Genomic DNA, 16816 nt, shown 5'->3' on the forward strand with positions numbered 1-16816 from the left:
TGTGTTGAACATGATGACCAAGGGGTCCTACATCTGGTTATATTTAGTCCACAATAAAAGCCTGGATCTGTTATGTTGTGTTATTGAGTTCAGCTGCTTCCCCCTCGCACAATACATTTCATCGAAATGCCACAATGTCTCGCTCCATACAATAGCCAAAATGCATACTTTTTTTGGTTTTGTTTACCACAGACATTGTCACTTTCGCATCATGCTACCCCAAGGACAGCTGTGGTTGAGAAGCCTAGTAGCGTACGCATGCGTTCTACCCCGGGGTACGTCCCAAATGACACGCTATTCCCTCTGGGCCCTGGTCAAAAATAGTGCACTATAGAGGTGCCGTTTGGGACACCCCCCCGCCCCCAGTTTGGCTGTGTGCTTGGACTGTGGCGTCGGTCGGATCCCTTGTGAAGAGCTCTTGAGAGTGTGTGGGCGACAAGCAGCCAAGCGAGGCCACGCTTAGACGAGTAGACAAGACTTCCAGAGCGCCACCGTGCTGTGGGTATGACAGACGTGGAGAGGGCACTGAGTAAACAAGGGAGCGTAGCCATTGTCCAGGGGAGGATGGATGATCACTCATAATGCTCCTTCCAGAGAATCAGGGCCCGGTTGCATGAAACGCCACAGGTACATTTTCCCCTTATCTTTTCCCTTAAGTTGCACAAAACATTTTCAGGTGGATTTCCCCCTTAAATTAAGTGGGAAAAGTTAAAAGGTGCCCATGAGGTTCCCTTAACTGCTTCATTCAGTATGGATATCAATGTAAACAGCATTTGTGGAATGTTTCTTTCGTCTGCTCTGGTTCCCAATGGAAAACATCAACCGGCTAGCTACTTAGCTAAACAATGGAAGATGCACAATCCATGGCTACAAAGCTAGCTGGCATGTTTTTTTAAAACCTTTATTTAACTAGACAAGTCAGCCAAAAACAAATTCTTATTTACAATGACAGCCTACCCCAGCCAAACCTGGGCCAATTTTCCACCACACTATGGGACTCCCAATCACGGCCGGATGTGATACAGCCTGGATTCAAAACAGGGACTGTAGTGACACTGAAGCCACTTGGGAGCAGCTAACTACTCTGTAAACTGCTCCGTAAACTAGCTGGGTGTGCAAGAAAGTGATAGAAGCAAGTTGATAGAAAAAACGCCAAACCCTCTGAAAGACACAAATTCACATACAGAGGTTGTTACTGCATGTCACTACTCCCCCCACCATTACAGCATGCAGGTTACAATATCACTAGTAAATGAGAACGTTCTTGTTCTCATCCAAGAACTTTCACTTGCCCAACTGCTCCCCTCTGTGGACAAACCACTCACTTCACCGCTGTCCTACGTGCCCTTCCTGCCTGTTCTGGACTGAATAAGGTGATTGTTCAGAAAAAATGAGCTTTTGACAGAGACACTCTAGCTTAACCATTATTTGTCTATGCAATTAATCAATTAATATTCAAACTCTTAACCTCTAAACATGATTGGATTTAAATAGATATGACACATGTTCTATTACAATAATCTCGTTGATTAAATACCTACACCTGCCTTGTAACACTAACTGAACATTTAAAAAAAAAATGTGTGTAAAATGCTCAATGCAAAATAAATAAGTTATAAACTGCTTAAATTAGAACATATTTGTGATATTGGAACTGGGAGGAGTTATGGGCTGTCCAGTATACCCAGTGGCTAAAATACAGATCCTTCTTCATCAAGGTATATACTGTCATCTTGTGGTGAGAAAGTTGTTTGACGCTGAGTTGCGGATTGACCCAATAAGGAATGCGAGTAACATTAGAGTTTATACGCTATAATTTATTATTTATCACTTCAACATTTCTTGAAGTACATGGTGAGTACAGGTATCCACTGATACTAACGCGTGTTTTAGATGACTAGAGTGAGTACAGAAATTGTTTGGAGCAAGGTATTTGGAAAACTGGTTTCAAATATTTAGAGAGAGAGAAATAGAGCGGGCGAGAAGAGTGAGAAACAGAGAGGAGTGAGGGGTTGCACAGAAAAACCTTAGCATAAGAGCTCCCTGTTCTAATATGTGAATGGGGTGTCTTTGCTCAGAAAGGATACCGCATGAATTTGTAATTATTTTTTCCCCATTTGGAGGAAACAATGGCATGTTTGAAAGCAGAACAAGTTGAGTTTTATTAGCGATCCCCTTCACGAGGCCAGCTGCCCATATGGAATACAACGTGTCCAACAAGGGTCACAAAAGAGCCAAGTGACAGCCTTTACAAAACCCCAGAGATACTTACTCCTCATCCTTACTCTGAGATGAGCTGACCCAACTGACAGCTGAATAGAAACAAAAACGTCCACAGCTCTCCATCCACCACTGCCACAACATCCCCTCTCTGTTCCATTCTGCATGCGCAAACCCCTAAAGATCCACAGCTGAACTCAACTCTATATTTGGGGTTTCTTTGTGAGTATATAAGCAATGCTGCTCTGTGAAAAACAGAGTGAGACATTTTTTGTTAATTGGTTTATATTGACTATAATTAATTTGATGTTTTATAAAATATTGTTAATGAGAACTGAGATTATATATTTTTTTCTAGCTTAATTGGTCATTTGGAGTGCTGTAATAAGCCAGGCATGCCTTTCAATTAGGAAATGTAAGGAAAACATCACACACAAAACAAATATATTTGTTGTAGGCCTTTGCATAACTCGAAAAAGCCCTTTTTTACTTTTGATATGAACGAAATTGTCCAGACTGTGTTTGCAAGATATTCTCTTCAGAGTTGTTTGTTTCTGTTTTTGCTTTGTGATCCAACGTAAACCCTGAACCGAATTAGATACAGGAAGTCATTAAACAGGTTTTGCGCATAATGGCATTTATGTATGTAACAATTTTTTTACGAATAACGAGACATTTATATCCAAGTTTCTGTTCGATTCCCCTTACTGGGCTGGTAAAAAAAAGGCAATGAATGTAGGTTAATACATGAGCAATAACCACATCAAACTGACAGTGGTTTATTCACGGCCATAAATATTCAAGATCAATCCACAGTCCACCCCAAAACATAAATTAATGAATAATATGAGCATTTTGCGCACTTTACAACAGAAATAACATTCCTTTATAACATTCATTTGGCAAACATTATAAAAAAGAACGGAATTTCAAGAACCCTAACATTGCCCAGACCTCATGGGCCACAAAATAATCAGCTCTAATGTGGGTAAAATACAGATCGTAATATCAATCCGATTTCAATCCCTTTCTTTAGATTGCATTTTTGTGGAATCAAAGTTATTTTGAGTATCCATCGTCTACCAAGTCCATTGGTACATTTGCGCCATGTGATGCACACTGGGCAGCTGTGAGATGGCGTCGGGGCTGTAGTGAGAGCGCATATGCATGTGATGGAGAGAATAGGCGCTATACGCCGACAGAGGTATTCCGGCCCTGAATGAGGCCTCAAGATCCTGAGTTTTGTTAGTGTCACATGGCTTTCCATCCCGAACCAAAACCGGAATGGCCACCCGTCTTGGGGACACGAGATGAACCATCTCCATACCCTTCTCAGCGCGTGCTCTCTTCATTTTATACCGGTGATTCTGGAACCAGATCTTTACCTGGGTCGGTGTCAGTAGTAGTGCATTTGCAAGGCGCTCCCTCTCCGGTGCCGAGAGATATCTCTGTTGTCGGAATCGTCGCTCAAGTTCGTAGGTTTGAGCTTTGGAAAACAGCACTCTCCTTTTCCTCTTCTTTCCCGAGTCGCTGCAGTCACCTGTGGCGTCCCTGTCGATATCTTGGGATTCGTCGGCGGACAGCTCTGGATATTTCGGTTCGTTTCGAGAATCAACTGACAAACCGTGCACTGTTTGAAAGGAAACAAAGTGGGTCTGGTTATCAACTAGGGGTTGACAACAAACGCTATGAAATGGGGCTACATACATTTATTCATTTCTGAAAACAAATCTTCATCGTATAGCAATTTGTTGAATAGAAAAAAATATTGAAGAGACTAATAATAATCGAAAACAATGGCCTATTGGTGACAAAAATGTAAATATTTTGATCAGGCTCTACGCATAGATAGCCTAATTAAAATTGCATTACGAACGGATAATATTATAAATTCTGATTGGACATGGATAGACTAATACTTTAATGGTAACCTAATAAGTTAAAACAATACATGTTTAAATGAAATCGTGACGTTTTGCATAACAAACCAATGAATGCAAATGTTTTTAATAATGACATAGGCCTTTATTTAACGGATGAGATATGACTAGGAAGTGGACAAATCAATTAGTTCTATACCTCGATGTTTACGAAACTAACTTTTTGAAGCTACTCACATGAATATTGGATGGCGCTGGAGGAGGCAAGCCATCTTGAGTAGGGATTACCTCCACCATCACACAAAAGGCTCTTGTAGGGCACATTTCCAGTGTTTTCAGAAGATGGATTTTCCGTCAAAGTCTCAGTCGTTTCCACCTCGTTCTCATCTTCAGTCTCCCCCGTCTCAGAACCTCCATTGGTGTCAGGAAGATCCAGAATGTCCTTTACAGAGAAGCCCGTCTTTGTGTTGCAGAACGACATGGTGTGAGAAAGTCTGTGGCGCGCACTGTAAACAAAAGTTCGTTTTTCCCCCTGCTACTGTTCTGAACCAGTATAACTGAGTATTTATAGATGAGGTTGTAAGATGTTCAGGGTTGTGTCCTTTGGGTTAAGCTAAACGGAACTTAATCGGCATGCAGTAGTTCACCGTTGGCTCGTCGAGAGGACTCCAATGTGCTGGTCATGGAGGAGCGCAGGAGTTGATGGAGAGGAGAGGCTCATGGATAAAGCATGACTAGGAGCACTGGCATAAAGGAAGCTATCACCAGACGGATTGGTCCATATAAGGTTCGTTGAAACACTGAATCTGCAATGGAAGATGAATCGGAATCACGGAGAAAGACTAAACGCGTGTAGGCGGGTCCTTGGAGTCAAGTAGATGAAGACTGTGGGTGTGAAATTCTCGGGTTTGGGGACATCCGAATCTCTGTCATTGGTTCTTCAGAAATGTGATGACTGGTATTATGGGACAGTTAATCACCGAGATGGGGAGGGACATTTGTGCATGTAATTTAAATACAAACCAATAAAATATATTGCTTCAACGCATCATACAAATATGATTTATTTAAGAGCAAAAACATCATTTTGAGATGTATTTTATTACCCTAAAGATCGAAATGTGAATTTTGGGGGTGTATTATGGGTAGGCTAATTCATGAAATCCTTTTAGGTCAATATTTTGGTTCAGGCTTAACTCAAGTAGCGCATAGGGCCTATCATGAATGAAACATAGCGTTACATAGAATGTCGTTTGCAGTTTAAGCGTCTTATCTCTGCAAGGTGTTGATAGGCTATATGCTGTTTTATTTGGATACATTTCACGCTTTAAGAAAAATAATAATACATTCCGTTTATTGGGACGCTGACTAGGCCTATACAGAATTTGTATTATGCTACACTTGTTGATGTTGTCTTTATCGTCGGTATTACTATGATAATTATTACCATATCATTAGTTCTGCTCACTATTTATCTCTGTCATAAATATCTAACTGCACCGGCTGGTCTCATAGATTAGACGTAACATAGCAAACGGAAATCCGGCACACTGAAATCAGTATGATATGTTACGTTTGGTAGTGCTACTTAAGAGAGATGGTTACTTAAGGCAACAACAAAAGTAGGGTCGTTGGTCAGGGTGGATGGGTGGACGTATAACGCTAACGTAATACATACCATATGAAACACAACATATCATACAGAATGAATTGTCTCAGATTAATTTAAAGAATCATATGAAATGCTCTGAGACCAGGTTGCAGCGCAGCCTCCATCCGCCCATGCATCACCTGGCATATCCATTGCAACACAATGTAATACAAGTCTATCCCTTAGGAATATTAGCTTACACTTTCTTTATAACAATAACAATTATTTTATTGCGGCAATTGGTCGTGTTTAATTCACGTGGGAAATCGAATGATAAGCTCGTGAGTCAATATTAGACGCTGACTATCATGTTCATATGATTTCTTTTTAGATGTTTTTATTCTCTCCTTCTCTACGCTCCAATGCCCTCATCTAGTATGTGATGTGGGTGACAATGATTCTCGTTCTCAGCGAATCCTCCGGGCGTCCTGGGTGGTCGTACTAAGCAAACACACGTACAAACCGATTGCTAAGCTGCGGACAATGAAGGAAATGTAGACAAATGTCCTGCTTCTTTTGGAAGTTTTTGTGCAGGCTGAGATTTAGCATTTATTTCGGGGGCCAAGAGAATAGATGATTGACGCCCCCCTTACAATGCGCCGTAACTGTTTGGAATAAACCCGTGGTTCCTCCTGGTTGTCATGGTGTTCAACTGCTTTCAATGAACTATCTCTTCATTCACCTCTGACCCCCGCAGCCTCTACCTCACACACACACACACACACACACACACACACACACACACACACACACACACACACACACACACACACACACACACACACACACACACACACACACACACACACATTATTATTATTATTGTACTATTACTTTGGTAGCACTTGCGCATTTGTTTGACCAGCAAAGCGGTTCTCAAACACATTTCGACAGGGCGAGAGGCTATCGCTTACAAGACCACTTCACTGATATGTACATGTTTACTCTCTCACTCACAGTGTACACACCATAGAATTACAATCTCTATGGTACACACTGCTGCCTATATGGCCTAAAGAGTCGAATCACCTCTCATTGTGCCCATGCACGTTCTGATTGCCTGCTTCTTGAGATATAATCACTCTATGAAGGGTCCTTCCTTCAAATGTACACGGCTTTATTTCTGGACAAATACGACCTTTCTGTAATTGATATATGATTGATTAATGGCTTATTAAAGCGCACATATTCATGAGCTTTGTAGCCCAAAGGCAATGTTTGCCAGATTGTGAACTTTATTTGTCGTTATTATCAACAAATCATGATGCTACTTGGATTTGGCAACTACTGATCAATTGTCAACATAATCAATTGGGCTCAGTCCAAGAGAGAGTAATCATGACATGGCCAAGCAGAAGCTTCTCTGCCTTCTCAAAAGGAGCAAACAAAGAAACATCCCACATGTCCATTCCCAGCAGGTTCTCTGATAGAGCGCTGTTGGTTTATTCTAACCTTTAGGGTCCGAGCACTCCAACAATCCAGGACATTGGATACCACAATAAACATCATTCTTAGGGCAAGGGGGAAAAGACTATATTGCGATCATTCTGGTATTTCTTTATGCAGTACTGTATCAATTCAACAGCTAAATTGTATGTCAGATATATTCTGACATTAAGGAGTTGTAAGCAATTGTAAGCAGATTAATCAGGCAAAAAAGTTTACTTCCTGGCCATATTTAAAATACTTTAGTACCATAGTATTCCAAATGCATTACAAAAACCCTTAGTTCCACCCTATATACAGAATAGGGCACATAGACAATAGGCTACATAGAGAATTGTGAGGCATAAATAATCACAATATGTATGTAATCGTGACCTTCATATCATGATACATCATAAGGTCCCTGCCAGCCCTAATCATTCTTTATGCAGGCAGATCCCTGTTTTAAAATGAAATCAGCCCAGACAGAATATTGAGAGAAGAGAACCAGTGTGAAGTGGTGCCGGAGTGCAGAGCACCTAGGTGGAGCTGTCCTACTGTTACCACAACATTGGTAAGTGACACTGTCTAAGTGGCAGCATGAGGGAGGAGTAAGCATTTACAACTGCCTGCCCAGTAAGCACATGCAGATAAACACACGCTCACACGCCCACACAAAAAAAGCCTCAACCAATCCCATCATTGCTCTCAGAAGTACATCTTCGTCTAGAGTGTCACCTACTGGCGCTCACTGACACTGGCTTACATCTGCATGTAATATTCCCCATCAAACTATGTTCCACTTAAAATGTTCCATTTAAGTTAGCAAATGGCATCATTTAACTAGACTAGAACATGTTCTACATGTCAACATTTCAATCACTCATTTAAAGATGACATTAGATTAAAAAGTATATGAGGTCACTGATAAAGTGACCAAATTGGTGACAACATAAGTGCCATCAATAGGAGATGTGTGAGGCATAACAAAAGTCAGCACAGTTGAAATACTAACACTGCACCTGTAATTCAACCTGCCACGTCTGCAAAGCATAAAGGGATGCACATGAGCCTCAAATAGCATGTTCAATCCAAAATAATAGGTCACGCTGCTGGATAAGGACTGTAATGTACATGTTTGTCCAGATGGTGGCGCCTTTGCATCAGTAATCAAGCCGACGACAGAGGTTAGAGGTGTTCATCAACAGGAAGAAAACGGTTTGCTCTCAAGAGGACTGCGCGGCAGTCAAAGGTCTGAAGCGAAAGACTGCAGTAAATTGCTTTCAGGTTGTGAAAAACAAGTTCAATTCACACAGACAGTATGTGTAATATCCCTGCAATAATGTAGAACAGCAAATATTGTTTATTGGATGATGACATTCTAACAGCAAGTTTGACAGCTTTGGCCTCAGGATAGATAGGTTCATACAAGACAAAGAGAGGAGCTTGTTTGACCTCTGTTAAAGAACCTGTCCTAAACATCCCGCATGCACGGCAACAGTGTCATCACTTCCTTTTCCAGTCTATGTGCTCTTGTCATTCATGTTAGTGAGAACCTGAGGTCAGTCTCAAATCCGGTGGATATGGAAGAGTGAACAAAACATGTTCGCGAAGGTGCCAAGTTCCAAATGAGCTGAATTTGAATCCGAACGAACAGAGATTATCAACGGATATGAATTGACTTCACTCCGCTGTTCCCATACAGGTTCATATACAGCGCATATACTTTGCTGTATTCGTTTCTGCAGAATAGAAAGGAGGAAAAACCTATAGCTTAAGAAGTAGACCAAAGCCAGAGGTAAACGCCACTAAACTGACAGTGCTTATCACCCGCTGTGAATTCTAGAATTCACTGACTTCTCAGCTTTTCCCCCCAATTCCAACCCTTAGTGGAATGCCTTTCTTCTTTTGAGCAACTCTATCACTACAATACATACATACTAACAGTCATACTGATGCTATATTATATTTGCCATTTTAAGTATATTTGCATCATCTATAAATATACATATTCAGGATTTGCGGTTAACTGAGTGTGAGAGTGCATTGTCTCTGGCCTGTAGAGTAGGATAGGGCTATACTGCACTCACCGCTAACCAGCTGTCTCTTACAGTAAGTGTTGACGTAATGCACAATGGCTACCATGCAGTTCGACAGGACTGGAGAGACTGCAATGCTGCTGCTCTTGAGAATAGATTAGAATAACTTTCTTTTTTCCTGTAAGGGAACTTATTAAAGAGTCATGTCAAAAGTCAGACCTCCATTATTATGATTTTTTTTTTAACTTTTTTATTTATATAAATGACTTCTTCTGTGGTTACGCAGTTCCACCCAAAACACATGTGCTTTTGTATTGTACATAGTAGTGCACAGGGACCAGCTAAGGTCATCGTACTGATAGAATAATGACCGTTGACGAAAAATAGGTAGTCTAAGTAGGTAGTCTAGGTAGTCTACACTGGTTTATAAGGAGTGTGTATCTAAGTGATGATCCAGCGGCATGCAAAAGAATTCTGTAATGACAGACTTAAATGTCCTCCTTTTTCTTGCATTACAGCGTAATTATGTATGTGATTCGTCTCAGTGTAAGAACTATTCTTCAGTGACAACTTTCCAGATTGTGACTTGAATTGTTCCAAACGGGCTCTTTAATGATCAGATGTTACTATATGAGAGAACAACATGGCCATCCAATAATGTAAATAGGAGTACAACTCATGTCGGCTTATTGTGCATATAGATATAACTGACATCTACAAAAGAGAAATTAACAAGTTGTGAGATTAACAAGGCTGAAGTGTCTGGGCAGCTATAATTTACACTTGGTCTAAGACTAGGCTTAATCTGTGTACAGGAAACTGGCCCTGCAGGAACGTGGTAACTTAACTTTAATGCAGAATAAAAAGCATTTTCAATGGAGACTCTCTATTAAAAGTGCTTGTTATTCTTAGTCCAGGATCAGGCTTAATCTATGTCCGGGAAACTGTCCCATAGAGTCTAAACCATCCATAGCATGGGCACCATATAGAACATATACACTGCGTGCACAATTATTAGGCAAGTGAGTATTCTGATCTTATCATTGTTTCTATTCACATTTTCGAACTCCAAACCATATAAACTTGAATGCTTATTGGATTTACTCATTTTCAGGTGATATGTATTTGTGTAATGAGGGAGGGTGTGGCGAAAGTGAATAACACCTTATATCAAGGTGTGCATAATTATTAGGCAGCCTCATTACCTCAGGTAAAATGGGCCAAAAAAGAAATTTAACTGACACTGAAAAGCCAAAAATGTAAAATGCCTTTCAGACAGATGCGACACTCTTTAAATAGCTAAACTATTGAGGTGTGACCACCGGACATTCAAACGTTTTGTTGCGAATAGTCAACTGGGGCGCAAAAAACGCATGGGCAAGAAAAGGCGCAAATTAACTGCAAAAGACTTGAGAAGAATTAAACGTCAAACTACCAGGAACCCATTATCCTCCAGTGCCACCGTATTCCAGAACTGCAACCTACCTGGAGTGTTCAGAAGTACAAGGTGTCAAGTGCTCAGAGACATGGCCAAGGTCAAGAAGACTGAAACAAGACCACCACTGAATAAGATTCACAAGTTGAAGCGTCAAGACTGGGCAAAGAAATACCTGAAGACAGATTTTTCAAAGGTTTTATGGACAGATGAAATGAAAGTGACTCTTGATGGACCAAATGGATGGGCCTGTGGCTGGATCAGTAATGGACACAGGGCACCACTTTGAGTCAGGTGCCAGCAAGGTGAAGGAGGGGTACTGGTATGGGCTGCTATCATTGAGGATGAGGTAGTTGGACCTTTTCGGGTTGAAGATGGACTGAAACTCAACTCCCAAATCTACTGCCAGTTTCTGGAAGATTCTTTTGTCAAACAGTGGTACAGGAAGAAGTCCTCAGCATTCTAGAAGGCCATGGTCTTTATGCAGGACAATGCTCCATCACATGCATCCAAGTACTCCACTGCTTGGCTAGCCAGCAATGGCCTCAAAGATGCCTGAATAATGACCTGGCCCCCTTCCTCACCTGACTTAAATCCTATTGAGAACTTGTGGGCCCTTCTCAAACGTGAGATTTACAGTGATGGAAGACAATACAACTTGTTGCTGCTTCAGCGAAAATTGATCGTGAACAGATCAAGAAACTGACAGACTCCATGGATGGAAGGCTCATGGCAGTTATTGAAAATAAGGGTGGCTATATTGGTCACTGAATATTTTTTGAAAGGCCAAAAATGTTATAGAATTGTCATTTTGTGTTACTTATCTGTTACACTTGCTCTAAAAATTGAGAATAAACAAGTGAGTTGAGAGAAATAATTTTTGTAATTTAGTTGCCTAATAATTCTGCACACTAATAGTTGCCTAATAAGTGTGCACACATATATTTCCCTGAGAAAGACAAAACTCACTTTTCCTTTTGTTAAAGATTCAGGTTTGAGGTTCAATAACATTTTGGATTGACTGAGAGCATTGTGTTTGTTCAACAATAAAATGAACCCTGAGGAATACAATTTGCCTAATAATTGTGCACGCAGTGTAAATGACTGTGTTCTATATACATGCAATTCTATGATGTGCACAGCCTCATCTGGAGGATGCAGAGAACTGCACAGCCAAGTCCTGGCAGCAGGATGACCCAGTCAGGGGCCCCACAGACAGGCTAATGCAACAGGGAAAACATGAGATGGAGCTCACATCTAACAACAGAATATCCAAAAAGGAAACATTGACTGTCTTTAGTTTTGTAGACTGCATGCGAATTAGTGTAGGATATTTATGTGGATTTGTCAATATTATTGAAATATTTTTCTTGCGAAAATAGACTTGAAAAATGAATATCTTGCAGAAGCCACATTTCTCTACTGAATGCATCACACCTCATCTCCAAACCCATATCAGATCAAGCCAAGGACATGGATGGGCTCTTAATTGTGATGAGCATGTCGATTTACAGATTACTACAACCAAGTCACATGTGCGTGGCAGGCAGCGTAGTGGTATAGCGTTGAGCCAGTAAACAAAAGGCCACTAGTTCAAATCGGCCAATCCCAGAACTGACAAGGTGGAAAAATCTGTTAATGTGCCCTTAAGCAAGACACATAATCTTAGTTGTTCCAGGTTTGCTGTTAATAATGACTGACCATTGCTGTGACCCCACTCTCCAAGGATGTCTCAGGGAGAGTTGGGATATGTAATAAACACATTTCCAATTCATGCATATACAGTAATACACACTTCCCAGCTAGCACATTTGGTTCCTTGGAAGTTGTTGGAACGTATGTTACTGGTTGTGGGAATGAAACCATTTGTTTCCTGACTGAAACTTTCACTGAATGTTTCAATAAGACTTTTCCTGAGACATTATCTGTGCTTGGAGTTCAAAAAGGTTAACCCAAAATAAGCTAGCAGTGTTATTAAAAGTCTTATTGAAACATTCAGTGAAAGTTGTAAGGGAGTTATTCAAAAAACTCCAAATAACTTAGAATTTCCTTTCTCATAGCGTTAATAAAACCTCCCAGGAAAACTTTCAAGGAACCAGAGTAAACAAAGTTCAGTTTTACCAGTCAGGAAACAAATGGTTTCACTCTAATGAACTGATCCTGTGCAACAGAGGTAACTCTGGGTCTTTCTTTCCTGTGGCGGTCCTCATGAGAGCCAGTTTAATCATAGCGCTTGATGGGTTTTGCAACTGCACTTGAAGAAACTTTCAAAATTCTTGAAATGTTTTGTACTGACTGGTCTTCATGATGAACTGTCGTTTCTCTTTGCTTATTTGAGCTGTTCTTGCCGTAATATAGACTTGGTCTTTTGCCAAATAGGGCTATCTTCTGTATACCACCCCTACCTTGTCACAACACAACTGATCATTTTGATGTCTTCAAATCAAATTTTATTGGTCACATACACGTGATTAGCAGATTTTATTGCGGGTGTAGCGAAATGCTTGTGCTTCTAGCTCTGATAGTGCAGTAATATCTAACAAGTAATATCTAACAAATTACACAACATATACCCAATAAACACAAATCTAAGTAGGAATGAATTAAGACTATATACATATGGACAAGCGATGTCAGAGCGGAACAGACTAAGATACAGTAGAATAGTATAGAATACAGTATATACACATGAGATGAGTAATGCAAGATATGTAAACATTAAGTGACTAATATACCGTAGAATAGTATAGAATACAGTATAATCATATGAGATGAGTAATGCAAGATATGTAAACATTATTAAAGTGACTAGTGTCGGATGGGGCCACAGTGTCTCCTGACCCCTCCTGTCTCAGCCTCCAGTATTTATGCTGCAGTAGTTTATGTGTCGGGGGGCTAGGGTCAGTCTGTCACATCTGGAGTATTTCTCTTGTCTTTTCCGGTGTCCTGTGTGAATTTAAACATGCTCTCTCTAATTCTCTCTTTCTTTCTCTCTTTCTTTCTTTCTTTCTTTCTTTCTTTCTTTCTCTCTCTCGGAGGACCTGAGCCCTAGGACCATGCCTCAGGACTACCTGGCTTGATGACTCCTTGCTGTCCCCAGTTCACCTGGCCGTGCTGCTGCTCCAGTTCCAACTGTTCTGCCCACAGCTATGGAACCCTGACCTGTTCACCGGACGTGCTACCTGTCCCAGACCTGCTGTCCCAGACCTGCTGTTTTCAACTCTCTAGAGACAACAGGAGTGGTAGAGATACTCTCAAAGATCGGCTATGAAAAAGCCAACTGACACTTACTCTTGTGTTACTGACTTGTTGCACCCTCGACAACTACTATGATTATTATTATTTGACCATGCTGGTCATTTATGAACATTTGAACATCTAGGCCATGTGCTGTTATAATCTCCACCCGGCACAGCCAGAAGAGGACTGGCCACCCCTCATAGCCTGGTTCCTCTCTAGGTTTCTTCCTAGGTTTTGGCCTTTCTAGGGAGTTTTTCCTAGCCACCGTGCTTCTACACCTGCATTGCTTGCTGTTTGGGGTTTTAGGCTGGGTTTCTGTACAGCACTTTGAGATATCAGCTGATGTAAGAAGGGCTATATAAATACATTTCATTTGATAGTGTTCCATTCCTTAAAGTGACCAGTGATTCCTAGTCTGTGCCTATAGGCAGCAGCCTCTAATGTGCTAGAGTTAACATTCCTTTAACAGTCCTCATGGCCTTGAGATAGAAGCTGTTTTTCAGTCTCTCGGTCCCAGCTTTGATGCACCTGTACTGACCTCGCCTTCTGGATGATAGCGGGGTGAACAGGCAGTGGCTCGGGTCATTGATGTCCTTGATGATCCTTTTGGCATTCCTGTGACATCGGGTGCTGTAGGTGTCCTGGAGGGTGGGTAGTTTGCCCCTGGTAATGCGTTAGGCAGACCACACCACCCTCTGGAGAGCCTTCCGGTTGCGGGCGGTGCAGTTGCCGTACCAGGTGGTGACACAGCCCGACAGGATGCTTTCAATTGTGCATCTGTAAAAATTTGTGAGGGTTTTAGGTTACAAGCCATATTTCTTTGGCCTGCTGAGGTTGAAGAGGCTCTGTTGTGCCTTCTTCACCACACTGTCAGTGTGGGTGGTCCATTTCAGTTTGTCAGTGACGTGTACGCCAAGGAACTTGAAGCTATCCACCTTCTCCACTGCGGTCCAGTCGATGTAGATAGTGGGGTACACCCTCTGCTGTTTCCTGAAGTCCACAATCATCTCCTTTGTTTTGTTGACGTTGAGTGAGAGGTTGTTTTCCAGGCACCACACTCCCAGAGCTCTCATCTTCTCCCTGTAGGCTGTCTCATCATCATTGGTAATCAAGCCTACTAGTTGTGTCATCTGCAAACTTGATGATTGAGTTGGAGGCTTGCTTGGCCATGCAGTCATGGGTGAACAGGGAGTACAGGAGGGGGCTGAGCACACACCCTTGTGGAGCACCAGTGTTGAGGATCAGCAAAGTGGAGGTGATGTTTCCTATCTTCACCACCTGGGGGTGGCCCGTCAGGAAGTCCAGGACCCAGTTGCACAGGGTGGGGTTCAGACCCAGGGCCTCGAGCTTAATGATGAGCTTGGGGGTACTATGGTGTTGAATGCTGAGCTATAGACAATAAACAGCATTCTTAGATAGGTATTCCTCTTGTCCAGACAGGATAGGCCAGTGTGCAGAGTGATGGCTATTCCATCGTCTGTGGATATACTCGGGCGGTAAGCAAATTGAAGTGGGTCTAGGGTGGCAGGTAAGGTAGAAGTGATATGATCCTTGACTAGTCTCTCAAAGCACTTCATGATGACAGAGGTGAGTGCTACAGGGCGATAGTAATTAAGTTCAGTTACCTTTGCCTTCTTGGGTAGAGGAACAATGGTGGCCATCTTGAAGCATGTGGGGACAGCAGACTGGGATAGGGAGAGATTGAATATGCCCGTAAACACACCAGTCAGCTGGTCTGCACATGCTCTGAGGACGCGGCTAAGGATGCCGTAAACTTCAAAGTGTTTATTTTCAAATGTTACCAAGAAAATGCATATCCTTGCTACAGGCAGTTAGATTTGGGTATGTCATTTTAGGTGAAAATGTTAAAAAAGGGGCGGATCCTTAAGAGGTTAACACCCACCCGCTTAACCTGGAAGCCAGCCGCACCAATGTGTCGGAGGAAACACTGTTCATCTGTCGACCCAGGACAACCTGCAGGCGCCCGGCCCGCCACAAGGAGTCGCTATAGCTCAATGAGCCAAGTAAAGCCTCCCAGGCCAAACCCTCCCTAACCCTAACAATGCTGGGCCAATTGTGCGCCGCCATATGTGACTCCTGACCATGGCCTGTTGTGATACAGTCCGAGATCAAACCCGGGTCTGTAGTGATGCCTCTAGCACTGCGATGCAGGGTCTTAGACCACTGCGCCCCCCGGGAGGCCCAAAATTGTTGTTTCTTAACGGTCTTGGAACAATTTGAGAACATGACTTTAAATAGAACTATGAAGAAACCAGTAGGAAACGTTATGCTGAAGTACTGAAATTCCCACAGAAGAACGTTGTTTCTTAACTATTTGAGAACATTCCCAATGTCAAACCAGTTGGAGAACATTCCCAGAACATTACCAAAATTAAAATGAAATGTAACCATGTTTGAACTTTTAGGAAATGTTCTGTTGGAAGTATTAACAATGTTGTTTTTTTGTCAAGTTTCTTAAATGTGCTGAGAATGTCCCAAAGCCAAGTTACTATTCTGCACCATTCCCACAAAGTTGTGGGAAGGTTGTATGCAAATAACTATAGGACCACCACGTTCTCACCAAGCTCAATGGTTCTCACAACGTTATGTGCTAGCTGGGTTGTAAGCCTACATGTATGAAATAGGACAAATATTATCACCCACCAAATGATTATTAAGTCACAAAACCAGGTGTGTCTTTCTATGAACTATGTGCAATAAATACAGCAGGCTGCCTATATCAAATTCTTATCCAAAAAATCTGTTGTGCACATGCAGGTGTGGATATGCACTGTAGTCTATACTACTTTCAGTGACACCTTGCCTTGCGCGAGCCTTGTCTTGATCAAGTCCTCTGACTGAACGATGAGATCACTATCCTCCCAAACATTCAATCAAAAAAAGCAAACACAGAAATGTTCTCAAT

The 16816-nt window shown here is 41.8% G+C and overlaps 1 protein-coding gene across 1 annotated transcript; it reads right to left on the reverse strand.

Moving 5' to 3' along the window:
- Window positions 1-3029: 3029 nt before the first annotated feature.
- LOC115202197 (homeobox protein Nkx-2.2a-like) lies at window positions 3030-4878 on the reverse strand. Its single transcript, XM_029766202.1, has 2 exons — window positions 4338-4878; window positions 3030-3850 (listed from the first exon to the last, which is right to left on the reverse strand). The coding sequence occupies exons 1-2, from the start codon at window positions 4579-4581 to the stop codon at window positions 3300-3302; spliced, it is 795 nt and encodes a 264-aa protein (XP_029622062.1). The 5' UTR covers window positions 4582-4878; the 3' UTR covers window positions 3030-3299.
- Between the last annotated feature and the right edge of the window lie 11938 nt (window positions 4879-16816).

This window comes from Salmo trutta, chromosome 1 (genome assembly GCF_901001165.1).
Source record: "Salmo trutta chromosome 1, fSalTru1.1, whole genome shotgun sequence".
Taxonomy (NCBI): Eukaryota; Metazoa; Chordata; class Actinopteri; order Salmoniformes; family Salmonidae; genus Salmo; species Salmo trutta.